We start from the raw sequence: 13,680 nt of genomic DNA, 5'->3' as shown, positions 1-13,680 counted from the left end.
TCCTACTGTGATACGTCAACTGTAAATAGATAAAACGTAGAGAGTGAGAGTAAAGCCTTCATTTCTTGAAAGCAAAGATTTTAGGTCCAGTGATATATTTTAAAGTAAAGTACTGCAAGGTTCACGCAAAACGTGTATTCTGTCGTCGTAGTTGAACCATGTGACTGGATCGGTGCTTTAGGTTTTCCTAACCAAATGATCAGAAAGTACCGCTAGCAACATTCGTTTCTCGGCTGAAATCCATCTGAGTTTTGGCACCAATGTCAAGAATAATTTAAAGATTATCTAACTAATCAGCACATTATTAAAGGAAAAAATGATGGAATTTAAAAACGAAACAAATTTTATTTTCATCCAGATAAATTACAACAGGGTTGTTCTGTACACAAAAGATCAGTGCAGTGGAAGATCTTTATCTTTGGTGGAAAGAACAAATTAGGCAATATATGAAGCTTAAAAAGTTTTGGTTCAAACGTTCGGACCGCTAATCGGTCGGAGTTGCCTTCTCTCACTGATCGGCTGGATTACAGTAACGTGCTCGCTTGGCGACTTTCCCTATAAACAATAGAGTTGCGCAATCATTTGTTTACATTTTAAAGATACTGTTAATGTAATTTATTGTATTTTTTGATTATTTGGCGAAATATTTCAAATTGCAAAGAATTGCTTTTCGTTTTTAAAGAGTTTTTAGTCATTTTAGTTGAAGAAAGTGTTTATTTTACATCGGAAGGGGGGGGGGGATGAGTGATTCTCGCTTATCCAGAGAACTGTTTTTACCTTTATCATTTTTCTGAATGATATGCTTTCGATTGGTTTATTCCTTTTCATACGAGGGATGTTGCAGCGGGAATTTCCGTTTGTTCTAGATAGGTAGTTAAATTTTTACACTTAATATCTGAGGACGCTTTTTATCTTTTGAGTATGGCTGAAAGAACAAACCATCAAGTACGAGAGAAAAAATAGTTAATAAAACCACTGCTCAGTGGGCATTAGGTAAATCAAGTTGTAAGAAATATACGAATTCTGACACCATAGCAGATTAAAACATTTTTTTAACTTCTTTTTTTCAACAGAACGGTTCAAACACTTGATAGTTTATTGAATTTTTTAAACTTTTCAATTTATAAATTTTGAACAGAACAACATCTGTCGGGTCCTCTAGTACATATATATAAAGCTAAATAAATACCTTTGTGCGTAAAAAGTAAAATAAGAAATAAGAACTCCAAAAAGTACAAATTGCAAATTACTGCAGACATGTGTTTCGGCGTTACAAGGAACCTTTTTTTTCAATGCAGAAGAAATGAGCTTATGGATGAACCGAGTGAAGTCAAAGGATGTCTTTCATCCATTAGCTCATTTCTTTTGCATTAAAAATGCTTTCCTTGCATCGCCGAAATACGTGTCCGCAATAATCTGCAATTTGTGCTTTTGAACGTTGTTATTTCTTATTTTACCAACATATATATACATTTAGAAAAGATGACATAATACAATGCTCCATATGTTAACCAGCGCAAAATGCAGAAAGAGCGTTAAATGTGTTGAGACATCAAACATCACTCTCGCTCATTAACATCCTCTGGCATATACCTCTGGTTGAATTTGCATCGCATTATTGAATAGTGGTCAGTGAGACTTCACTTTCTCTCTACTGTTGCGATTTTTGGGAGTAGTACACATCACTCTCTCGCTGAATCGTCGCTACTGGCGTTGGGGGGGGGGGGGCAACCCCCGCCCTCTTAATCAGAAATGGAGATGCAACAAACGAAGAAAAGGAAAACTTTCGCTGTTTTAAAAAAATAAAATAGCGACAATTATGAACCATTGTAATAAAAGTGAGAAAAATATTTTATCGATAAATTTTCAATAGAAAATGCAATCTTAAAGAATAATTTAGGAATATCCATATTTTTTTTCATTAAGCTTATCTAAGCAAGGGCTGCGGAAATGCACTCTTCAAAAATTTTTTAACGGAATAAAGTGTATTCAGTACACTACTCACTGGGCCGCCGAGTTAATATGTGTGTCTTGTCGCAATTTTTGGGGTCCGGCTCGGAATTGAAGTAGTACGTGGAGAGTAAAATTAGCATAAAGAGAGAAAGCCATGGCAAAAACATTAACATAGAGTACAATTTTGCTCTTGGCAGCCCTGATTAATAAAACCCATAGTTTATGACCCTTCAGTTTGAAAAATAAATAAATGGAATGGCTTCATAGAGGCCGCCGACATATTCACATATGTATTTTTTTTTTTTGAAAAAAAAATTGTTCTGAAAATTTGTTAAAAAAAAAAAAAAATGGATGGACCCTCGAAATATGTTTGAAATAGAGAAAAAAGGAAGGTTAAGTACAAGGAGTAACTCAAAATTTTCTTATGAATACTCACATCAGACAAGTAGTTCTAAATGTTTGAATACAGGTAAAACAAAAATTTTCATCAAGAGTAAAACAAAACATTTGGCAGGAGAGGATCCCGAGCTTTTAGTACCATTAACATTACCAAAAATCGACTAAGCTTAGTTGTAGAGAAACAAAATTGAAAAATTTAATCAAGAAAGTCGCAATCCCCCTTCTCTCCAACATCATTAAAAATAGTATAAATGCTCATTTCAGTGTGCCAATTACGAAACATTTCTGTGCTCGGTTGAACCCCCCCCCCCCCCATCGCCCCCTCCCCTCTCTCCCTCCTCTGCAAAAAAAAAAAAAAAAAAAAAAAAAAAAAAACGTTGTTAACTTTAAAACGCAGTAGGGAAATGCATTTGTTTTTTAATTATTACTCGTGCATTGAAAGTTTTGGATATCATATGCAGAGACATCTTGGCAAACGTTTGTTCTTACTTGTATATGATTATAGAGTTTTACTTTTAAAAATTAATTCCGCTGCTTTTTTTTTAAATCTACAACGGCATCTACTATTTCTAATTTATGATACTTAAATTGAAAAATTTAACCATCTTAAAAATTTAACCAAAATTTACCATCACGAAAATATGAAAAAAAAAATCACAGTTTATAATTTTTTTTTGAAATTTATAACTTTCAGATATTTAAGATAAAAGATGATCGAAAAACTTTTGATGTTTTCTTAATTTGTTGCTGAGTCCCTAAATGCATATGTGATGTACTTTTTATTGTAAGATGACTGCTGGAACATTGCTTCTGTGTGACAAAGGTTACAGAGCAATTGATCTCTGATTTTTCAAGAAATTCATTAAAATGTGAATTTTTGAAAGTGCCCAAATATTTTTGGCGATACAGTGTATGTTTAAGGACGACAGAGTGATGAGAAGGTGCCTTTTAATGTTTTTTTTAAACTAAAGCCTGTTCCCGGCTATGAAAAGGCAGAGAAAACTTTAAGTTTTCTCTGGGGGGGGGGGACGTTCGGGGGCTCGGTATGAAGTTTTTAGCACAAAATTCTAAAATGAGCAATTATTAGCTACCTCATGAGATTTTAGAGTAACGCCTGTAACGTGACCGAAAGTTACGTTAAATAGCTGTCCTTCAAAAGTTTTTGCAAACGGAACTCCTGAAAACGCATTTTTTATTATCGATAACACTAGGAGAAAGATTTGGGGGTTGGGGCCACAGAAAAGTTTTAATAACATTGAAACTTCAAAACGAAATTTCGGACTCGTTAGGGAAGGGAGTGGATGCTCTCCCTCGGAAAAATTTCATATCTAAAGACCAAAAATTTCACTTTTATGCCAAGGGTGCTGACGTTAAGTGAAGGGAGAGGGTTTGGAAGTTCTCTGCAGAATTATTTCGTTATTGAGGCTTAGGGAGGGGGCGATGGAGATTAAAAAACTCTAACCTCTTAAAAACATTTTAATGTTCTCTTTGTCTACGTTGGATGGGAGTGGAGTTGCTCTTTATTGGAATCTACTTGAAATGGAACTCGCAGAACGCAATTTTAGTCTAGATTTGAGGAAGAAAGGGCAGGTATTTAAAATAGCTTTATTTTAGTAAGTTCTCAGAGGAGGCGTCATCAAAGATATCGTAAAACAAACATCAATTTTGAAGAAGTAGTTCCTCAGATAACTCAACTTCTCCTATTTTCTAAGTATACTAAAACCTGCAATATTTTGCTTCAATTTAGAAAATTCTTTCAGGCAGGCTTCATGCACACATCTCCTCCTTCTTTTAATACATTGAAAGAGTGTTGAAAAGGGTGTTAATACAACTTCAATTTCGACGATCGTAACTTTTAGTATTCATTTTGCTTCGAAGTAATACACTGCTCGACATAAGGAATTTCTCAGTATTCAACTTTGCTTAGTTTTTATGAATAAATCCCTTTTATGCGTTCAAAAATAAATAAATGAATAAAACTTGATAAAGAATCTTGAAGGAAGATGAACAGGGAGACAGTATCAAGTTTTGTCCCCACCTTGGAAAAATTGAAAAATCTAAGTTGTATCCTCCTCCAAAAAATTCAAATTCCAAAAAAACAAAACAAAACAAAATGTTGAAAACTTTACTATATTGGAAGCCTCCAAAAAACATTGTATAAGCCACTGGAGCACATTTTTTAAAAATCTTCATCATGTAGTTTCTCACCGTAGGCAGATGAAAAAAATAATCCAGGTTTGACAGTCTTCGTGAAAAACTCAAATGTTTGAGGCTTGCAGACATTTCCCATGGGACAAAGTATTTTCAAACTCCTCAAACTGTGCAGTTTAGCTACAAAAAATAAATTAAGTTAAAATTCTTACAAAGAAAGTTTCAATGTTATTTAATGATACTTGTGTGTCATTGAAAAATAAAAATGTAAGTACTTGTGGACACAAAACGCAGTTCATCAAATCAGTTGAATATTCGATAGTTTAAGTAAGCTCTGTTGCAATACATATATAGGTTAAGTTGCCGTCAATAAACCACATAACACATTTGATCTTTTTAACGAAGTAGTTCAGACTCAAACTTTATATTGACGATAGGGATAATTACTCAGTATATTTCTCCTTTAATAAAAATGTTCGCTTTTATGTTAACTGTATTCAATAAAGAAAAGAAATTAAAAAGAAATGTTTTAGCACGTGGTCCATTCATGGGAACCTGTTGCTGTGGATGGATCACATTCTCAAATCAGAAAATCAAACTGTAAAATATAATTAGTTATTACAAAAGATAAACAAACACTGCAAATAATAGTAAATTGTTCAAAAAGAGAAAATTGTTTTTTTTCTTCTTCAAATTATTTTTTATCACTGGAGAAACATAAAAATCTATCAGGACTCGCACAACACAGCTGTTTTCACCACACCTCACTCACCACTTGATATTTTCTAACATGTGACTTACTCTTCTTATCTAAATTTTCATGGGACCTCTTTTGAACAAATGTGAGTCATGTTTCATCCAAGTTAAAAATTTTAATATGTAAAGGTTTTACTTGACGACAAGGATTTTGCTATAGCACGTTGCATGTCCTCAGTTTTCAGTTTTCACTCATTTCACTTATTTTGATATTTTTTCGAACAACAAACGTACTTAAAACGATATTAAAATTTACTTTAACAAATACTGAATCGATTACACAAGTTTTTAAGGTGAAAATATAATAACTGAGGGCAGTTTCCAAAACTTAGTTTAAAAATATTTTTCATCGTTATCACACTTAATTGAAAAGATTGATCAATTATTAAAAATAATTGAGCTGAAACTATTAATATTTGTAAGATTCTATGAATGCCACAAAGTCACATGAAGGGGGCTGTTGATAGCATCGGTGGAACGATTAAACGTATTGTGTAGAGAATTATCACGGAGACACACAATACGCACTATTTACGCAAGCGAAGAGCAACCCATGTTATTTTCTGTTTTATTGAGTATTATTCTATAGTGAGTAATTCATCCACACTTCTTTCCGGAGGTCACCCATGACTTTAGCAGGTATCCGGGCGCAAACAAGGCTTTTTTTGCCTTGTTACGAAAATAGCATTTTTAATTGACCTTTCCCCCCATGCCAAAAGTGAGTCACCAAGTTATTTACGATAGCGTGTAGTATTAAGTAGTATCCACATTAAAAAAAACTGGCACGTGTCACTCATTGCTTTTGGAGCAAGACGATCATATATTTAGTCCCATATATTCACGAGCTGAAACTTTGACCTTTACTTAAGGGCCAACAAGTTAGATTTGAGAGGAAAGAAGCTTCACTTTTTCCTATGACAAAACTGCTAATACATCCTGAAAGTTTGAGGGAAATTAAAGGCGTCAACTACCAGGCTCCTGCGTAGACTTTGTTCAGCTTTAATAAAAATGACGCTTCATGCCTGTAGTATTTAGTTTTCTTAGTCTTTCATGGAGGCTGAGTCTAGAGCATCTCGTTTTGTCATATTGATATTGGCAATTCCAAATTTTGACGCCCTGTTTATCACCAGATGCAGGCACAGGGATTATGAGGATATGAAATTCCAATTGGAATTTTATTTAGCCACGAGGCTATGAGCTAAAGAGACAGACAAAAGACCATTAATATGCCGCATAATGCGATAGGGACTTAAATAACTTTCTAAATCTTTAAAATCTATCGGATGAGCATTTGACGCGGATTTGAAAGTGGCCAAAGGCGTAAAATGCCAACATCTGCCAGAAAATACTGTCACACTAATGGCTCACCTAGATATTTTTAACTGTTAAATTGGATGCTTTTACCAAAACAAATTATCATTTTATTGCGAAAGAGAAATTTTTGGGAGTCATTCCATGTCAAGTGACCTACTGTTCTCGACCCAACCATCTCTGATCTTAATAAAATTTCACAGCAGATTTTAAGTTTCCAAGATCGAAATTCTTTTATTTTTGGATAGCTAAAAAAAAGGGCTAGAAAAAACACACCAGAGAGATACTGTTGTGTTTGAAACGTACATAGAATGGACACGAAATGAACAGTTTCGTGTCCATTCTATTAACCCTTAAAGCGGCCGTGACGTAAAATTCCTTCACCCAGCGAATAGTTTCGTGTTCACATTCTATTAAAAAAACAAATGACTTGCTATTGCTTATCATAATTATCTCTAACACAGGCAGCACCCAGTGTTTAGATTATGAAACTTTTACCGCCCAAATTGAGACATAAAACGCAGGTTCTTCTTTTTAACTCTTATTTTTTAATCCTTTGCATTTAATTTTGTTTCTGACTGTTAAAAACCTGGGTGCCGCTCGTAGTACATTTTTCAAAAGTATTTTAAAGCTAATTTTGATGCATAAGTGGGACTGGAAAGTAATGTTGTAGTTATCTAAAAAAGAAAAAAAAAAGAAACTTTTTTTTTCAGTTTTTATTTTTAATCAACGATGTAATTACCCGCGTTCTTAACAAACTTTTGTCGTGGAAAGCTGAAATTTTTATTTCAGGATTAATAGAAATCAATCGCTTGTGAGCAAAATGTCTGGAGATGCCATTTTGAATAATGAACAAATTATCATTTTTTGTCTCATGTAGATCGGATTGAAGGGAAATCAGACTGCGCAAAGTCAAGTAAATATGATGGGTGAAGCTACTCACCAGAACTCATTATTTTTTTAAGGATTCGCCTTCAGAAGTGTGGTCTGGCATTGTCTGGTTTCAGGATCACTCTTTTTCTGTTGATTCTTATTCTGTAAAAATATTCTCACCACAAGTTTCACTATCTGATTTATCTGATTTCCGTTTCTTCCAATCACTAAAATATTTTCTATAACACAAAAAGGTTAAAAATTTGGCCGGTATCCAAGATGCCATTTCCAGATATTTTGCTGCACAAATCAATTGACTTTTATCGATTCGGGACTGACAACTTGCATACTAGATGGCAAATGGCTGTCGATAGCGGGGTAATTACGTTATGGATTAAAAAAAATCTCTTAAAATTTTATCTATTCGAAAAAAATGCGACGTTACTGTTTGATCCCCCTAATCTTTTCGAAGAACGGTATGTAACTTCATTATTTCTGACATAAATAGGATTTTTTGAAACTCGATATGAAACGCTGTCAAATTATAAGTTAAAAAATCACTTGGAATGTATTTTTTGTTCTCCATTCTTTCAGCTGCACGGCTTGTTATAAAACTCGAAGTAATTCCAAACTTGTCCACTAGGTCCCAGAAACGAGTTGAAGTCCCTTCAAAAGGAAAACCATCGTAGAGGACAAGCGTTAGTCCAAAATATAATGAACATTCAAGGAAATTCCACGTGACCCAGCCAACCTGAAAAAAAAAAAAATATATATATAGATCGATATGTTTTAAAAGACACAGATTAAAAGAAAATAATCCCGTTGTTAACTTATTTTATGTATTTTTTTTTAAGAAGCAAATGTTTGAAGACTCTCAATGTTCTATCTTACTTTAATTATTAATTATTTACTTATAAGGTATCGGTTGTTGTTGGCTTGTGCCAGCTTAGACTGGCAATTTCGGGTGTGCTGCTTCACTTTTCCAACTGTACCATAATTTGATGTGAAGTCTGACTTCCACAGTACACACATGCCATAGGGACCCGTTTATAGGGTAGGCAACCATTCGCAGCACAACAACACATTCCATAAAGGAAGGGCAGGAGAGAGAAAGTACATCCATGCCCGAGCCGGGATTCGAACCCGGGACCACCTCATCCCAGTCAGACTCCTCTGACCACTAGACAAGGCGGGCAGCATAAGGTATCGGTAAAAATGTGTTATTGAGAAAAATAAATAATTAGTAATGAAATTGAAATACAATTAGCCTTTCATCTAGCTTAACTACCTTCGATTTTTTATACTTAAAATATTGAAAAAATGAATACTTTTAAAAATGCTGTTGTACATCTTTTTGTTTAACTTTTTTTTATTATTATTATTGGCTTCATTTGTATGCAGGTATTTATCTATGTATGTTTGTCATGAAATTTTTCAACTCAATTCTCTTCACCTTCTTGCGATCGGTTTCCTTTCATGTTTGGTATGCAATCTATGCAATCTCAGACCTGGTGACAACATATTACTCTATAACCTAATTGAATAATGAACCATCATCTTTTAGTTAATTTTAAGCATCATTTCCGAATAAATCCTCTAATATGTGAACGAAGAAATGTTCGCGTATATTAGTATTGTGACAAATTCTGTAAATACTTATTTTTATGATTAATTTGTTGTAATCTGGCTAAATTTGGCGTTTATTCCATTATTCTTCATCTATAATTATTGTAGTAACTTAACCTGTAAATAGTTTCTCGTAATGAATATACAACTACCTTACATTCGAATGAAGTATACGGTCCCCCCACTCCTGAACGATAAGCTTTGTGAATGGAATAAAAAGAAAATATGATAAATTTGTAGACTTTGTAGGATTTTCTAGATATTTCTTCGCTCGGTATAAAACGCCGAGCATCTTGTGAATAGAGGAGTCTGTTTGTTTTCTAACTGTGGAGTCTCGTTTTCAGCGTTCCGCTGGAAGTGTGTATTAGTCTTTGCGCTGTGTTTTTGCGTATTTTGATGTGAATACGTGTAGGACCGTTGAGTTTACGGTGTTAATTGATATTTGCCAAATTGCTATGGTTAATTTAGCAGTTGCTAAGGATATTTCTTGTAAATAGTTGTAAATAAATCTCTTGTGTTTTCTCAAGAACTGTGTCGTCATTAAAGAATTTCTTGAAGTGGCTGGACTCGTAACAGTATTTATATCAATAGAAAGAACCTGATTTTTCTTCACAAGGTAAATTTTTATTTGAATTTTCCGTGGCAATTAGAAGGTAACCTAGAACTTTTTTGAACTAATTTTAAGCAATAATTTAGGTAAACCTTAAATAATTTATGTGCTACTTACTGGTGTATAGCTCAACAATACATCATCATTTGTGCAGTCCCAGGATAGTCCAAGATCTCTTAAAGGTGCTAAAAATGACTGAAAGATTTATCACGTCATTAAACTTCTAAACGGACTGTCATATCTATTTTTTTACATTATTTAAATAATAGGTTACATTCATAATTAATTACATAATCAACAATGGTCTATTGTATTGCAATCAGGCAATCAAATGAAATGTCACTCAGTAACCTAGCTGTATAGGCACTTAAGATTTTTATTATCCTTATCTGCGTCACAATTTAAACATATGTAAAAGACAGAGCCACGTTCACATTTTTCGTCAGTCCACTCTTGGCACTTCGTACATTGGTTTTATTCTTGTGACAAAGGGCCCCAAATTTTTTGTTACAAAGTTCACCGAGTGTATTTATTTTGTTTTCGTAACTGTTTCAGCAACTTAAAATTAACCAATCTTTCTCACAAATCCATTCATATATAGCAAACTAAGAAATAAGACAAACTAACATTCACATGCGTTCGATTAAAAGTGACAGAGTAACAAAATGCAAAATACCAACTAAAACATTTACTTTGAGCACTTAATAAAAATAAAAGACTCTTTAGTGGAATTCACTGATACACAACGTGTTTGAGTCTGTCTGCGCAGGGTGGTAGCAATCTTGGGCATCTTGGGTTGTTTATTAAAATGGGTTGTGGGTCCCCAACATTTTCTCCCGAAGGCTGCAGATCATACTAATATCGTTCTAGCGGGCTAGAGCACATATAAAATTTCAAAATATTCTATTCTTTTCTAAATTAAAGGGGAAAATACGGAAAAGAAAAAAAAATGCAAATCAATAGTTTTTGTTATCATTACTTGATGCTTCTTTCGTTAAAATAATGACACCTGTTTTTCAGTAACCATTTCCTAAATATTTGGCTCCTAATTTGTAGCATTGTCATTAATCGTGCTCTCCGAGTTGTAACATTTCACAAAGCAACGATCCACACGGATCAACTTCACGGGCCGCACGTGGCCCGCAAGCCGTAAGTTGGGTACTACTGGTTTATAATACTGTTAGGAGTGAAATAGAAAAAGAAACACCCCTGTAACAGCATTAATTTTTGAGCTGTACGCGTATAATCATAGCTCTACTCTTGCATTATTTCGGAACAGTTTGTGGGAAGCAAGAAGAGTGGGGGTCGGGATTTTGTGTGATTTTTTTTTTACTACACTTCCTTGACAATTGCTAAGGAACAATTACGTTTTCTAGAATAGTTAAGAATAGACAATGATTAAAGAAACAGAACTAAGTACATAGTAGGGAGGATGTGCCTTTATTATAAGTACAAAATAGTACAGATATTACTGCATCAATTAAGTAAAAACTTAAAATTAAAAAAAAAATCCTACTTATATAATTTTTAAACAACAACAAAAAACTGATCTAGGTCAAAATGATGGAGACATGAGTACTTTAGTATAACGTGTGATTACCATAGACACTAATGCACATTTTGCATCTGTTTTCCATACTCCCCACATATCAAGGAGTTCCTTGGGGATATTTTCCCACTCCTCTCTCAAGGCGGATTTGTGTTCTTGTACTGTTCTGGAGAGAAGGTTCTTTGCGTAACATGCCTGCCAAGACCCTCCCAGGCATGTTCAATTGGATTTAAGTCGTTAGAGAACGCAGGCTACTACATACGGAGAATGTTTTCACTTTGCAGTGTGTCTGATACTTTAATGCTCCTGTGTGGCAGTGCATTGCCGGCCATAAAAAGAAAGTCTGGACCTACAGCCCCCCCCCCCCCTAAAAAGACGAACATAATCCAGTATAACTTCTCTGCAATACCTTTGCGACGTAACTCTTCCTTGTTTAAAAATGTGAAGCGCTGTTCCGCCATTGTGCAAGATGCCCGCCCGCACCATCACGCCTGGGCCGTACCGATCACGTTCACAAACAAATTTTTGTGCATAACGTGTTTCACGCTCTCTCCACAGTAGTTGGTGACCAAAATCACCTGTCACACTGAAACGAGATTCATCAGAGAACATCACTCTAGACCAATTTTGACGATCCCAACCAACATGTTCCTTACAGCAGCGTAATCTCTCTCGACGATGGCGTGGTTGAAGTGGGATGCAACGTACGGGCTTCCGTGCATACCGACATTTTTTAATCGCCATGACATAGTTCTTGCAGAAACATGTGCACCGGTAAGGGTTGTAAAATTTGCAGCTATCCCTCCAGGAGTGAATTTTCTGTTCCTTTTTGCCACGAGGGCTACATACCGATCCTCTGAAGGTATGGTGTTTTTACCACGACCCCTGGCTTGCTTTTGCAAAGAATTTCCATCTTCAGCGACCTTCTTTAATCGCGAGATGACACTTTTTGTTACAGCCATTTCAGCAGCTACAGTGGTGACACTTTGACCTGCTTCCAGTCGTCCAACTGCTCATCCTCGATTGTAGGTTATCAAATGATGCCTTGCTGACATTTTACTTTTAAATATTTCAAGAATAAAACAGAATTTCAGAGAAAAAACTTTTTCAGCATCCAGCACTATTTTTGTTAAACACCAAACAGCGTGAATTTTCGTACGAATCTTGAGTTTCTATGCACTGATTCGTATGCAGATAACGAGCCTTGATCTACCATGCCATCCCATTTTGAATTTATTTCCATTGGCCAGCTGTCTGAGGCACAAATTTGAGCAAATCATTCGTTCCTTAGCAATTGTCAAGCAGTGTATATTCTTTGTATACTAACATCTTGGGGGAAAAAAACAGCTTTCCCCTTAGTAGTTGCGATACAAAAAGTGTATAATTATAGTACTAATCTTGCAATGTTTCGGAAGGGTGCGGGAGAAGGCAAGAGGGGTGGGGGTCAGAATTTTGTGTTTGAGTTTGTTTAGTGTATACTTTAAGTAATAACGTCCTGCAAAAAAAATTACTTTCCCCTAATTATTTTCGAGGAAGTTTTTTTTCACCTTCATTGACTAGGCAATATCACGAATTATGCCGGATTTATGTAGCAGAGTAATCGAAAATCGGACCACTCTGATTCGTGTCAGCATGAGAAGCCGCGATAGACATTAAAATGGTGAGACATTCCATGCAAACTGGCAACATGGTCCTTTCAAATAAATAAATAATTTCGTTGATATCTCATACACAGCTTGTTTTATTTCGTTTCAACATCTGTCCGCTCTAATTAAAATACCCTTTAGATGGAATTCGCAAAATCACCTCGAAATTGCCGGTCCATTTCCCGTGTCAGAGACAAATTCAAAGCACCGTCCAGTACGTCAACAAGAAACGCTATAGACAACCACCGACATCTACGAAACCTAGAAAAGAACAACTGAAGCATTGAAATTGCAAATGGAAAGACAATGTCGAAAAATTCCTTATGACCTGTTTCGTCACTTTTGCGAACCCCGTCGTGCGTATTATCAGCAATGTCTAGGACATACAATGATTATCGATTTCAACATTCAGTTACATTTGTCTTCTACATCCGAAGCTATTCCGTTTCATTCTATGTTCATAAACAATTTTTCTCGTCATTCGAAGTGAAACTGCATTTTTTAAACACCCTGTATAGGGGAGCAAATAATTTCTAAACAAATAAGAAACGTTTTTACTTACCCCATGGGAATGAACTATAGCTTTTGGAGAACCTGTAGTGCCAGAAGTGAAAAATACGCTGAAAGGATAGTTAAACGGAAGCTGTTCAAAAATTATATTCGCTCCACATTTACTGATATTTTCTCTGACTGGTCTGAGAAAATCTTCAATGGAAACACTAGAAAGTTCAAAACAAGCATATTAGGGAGTCACATTTTCATTTTGGACCAGAAACGGAAATGCTGAGTATTTGTTAGTATTTTTC

At 35.0% G+C, this 13,680-nt stretch overlaps 1 protein-coding gene across 1 annotated transcript in view; it reads right to left on the bottom strand.

Annotated features, from left to right (window-relative positions):
* Positions 1-13,680, bottom strand: part of LOC129226735 (acetoacetyl-CoA synthetase-like) — a 161,268-nt gene that overhangs the window by 49,520 nt on the left and 98,068 nt on the right. Inside the window, exons 9-12 of the mRNA XM_054861364.1 lie at positions 13,437-13,593; positions 9,797-9,874; positions 8,005-8,194; positions 4,561-4,683 (exon numbers count right to left, since the gene is read on the bottom strand). Of these exons, the coding sequence (XP_054717339.1) occupies positions 4,561-4,683; positions 8,005-8,194; positions 9,797-9,874; positions 13,437-13,593 (548 nt within the window). The remainder of the gene's footprint in view (positions 1-4,560; positions 4,684-8,004; positions 8,195-9,796; positions 9,875-13,436; positions 13,594-13,680) is intronic.

This window comes from Uloborus diversus, chromosome 7 (genome assembly GCF_026930045.1).
Source record: "Uloborus diversus isolate 005 chromosome 7, Udiv.v.3.1, whole genome shotgun sequence".
In the NCBI taxonomy this organism is placed as follows: Eukaryota; Metazoa; Arthropoda; class Arachnida; order Araneae; family Uloboridae; genus Uloborus; species Uloborus diversus.
The sequence above is the reverse complement of the archived record's forward strand: the minus strand, read 5'-3'. Positions and strand labels throughout refer to the sequence as shown.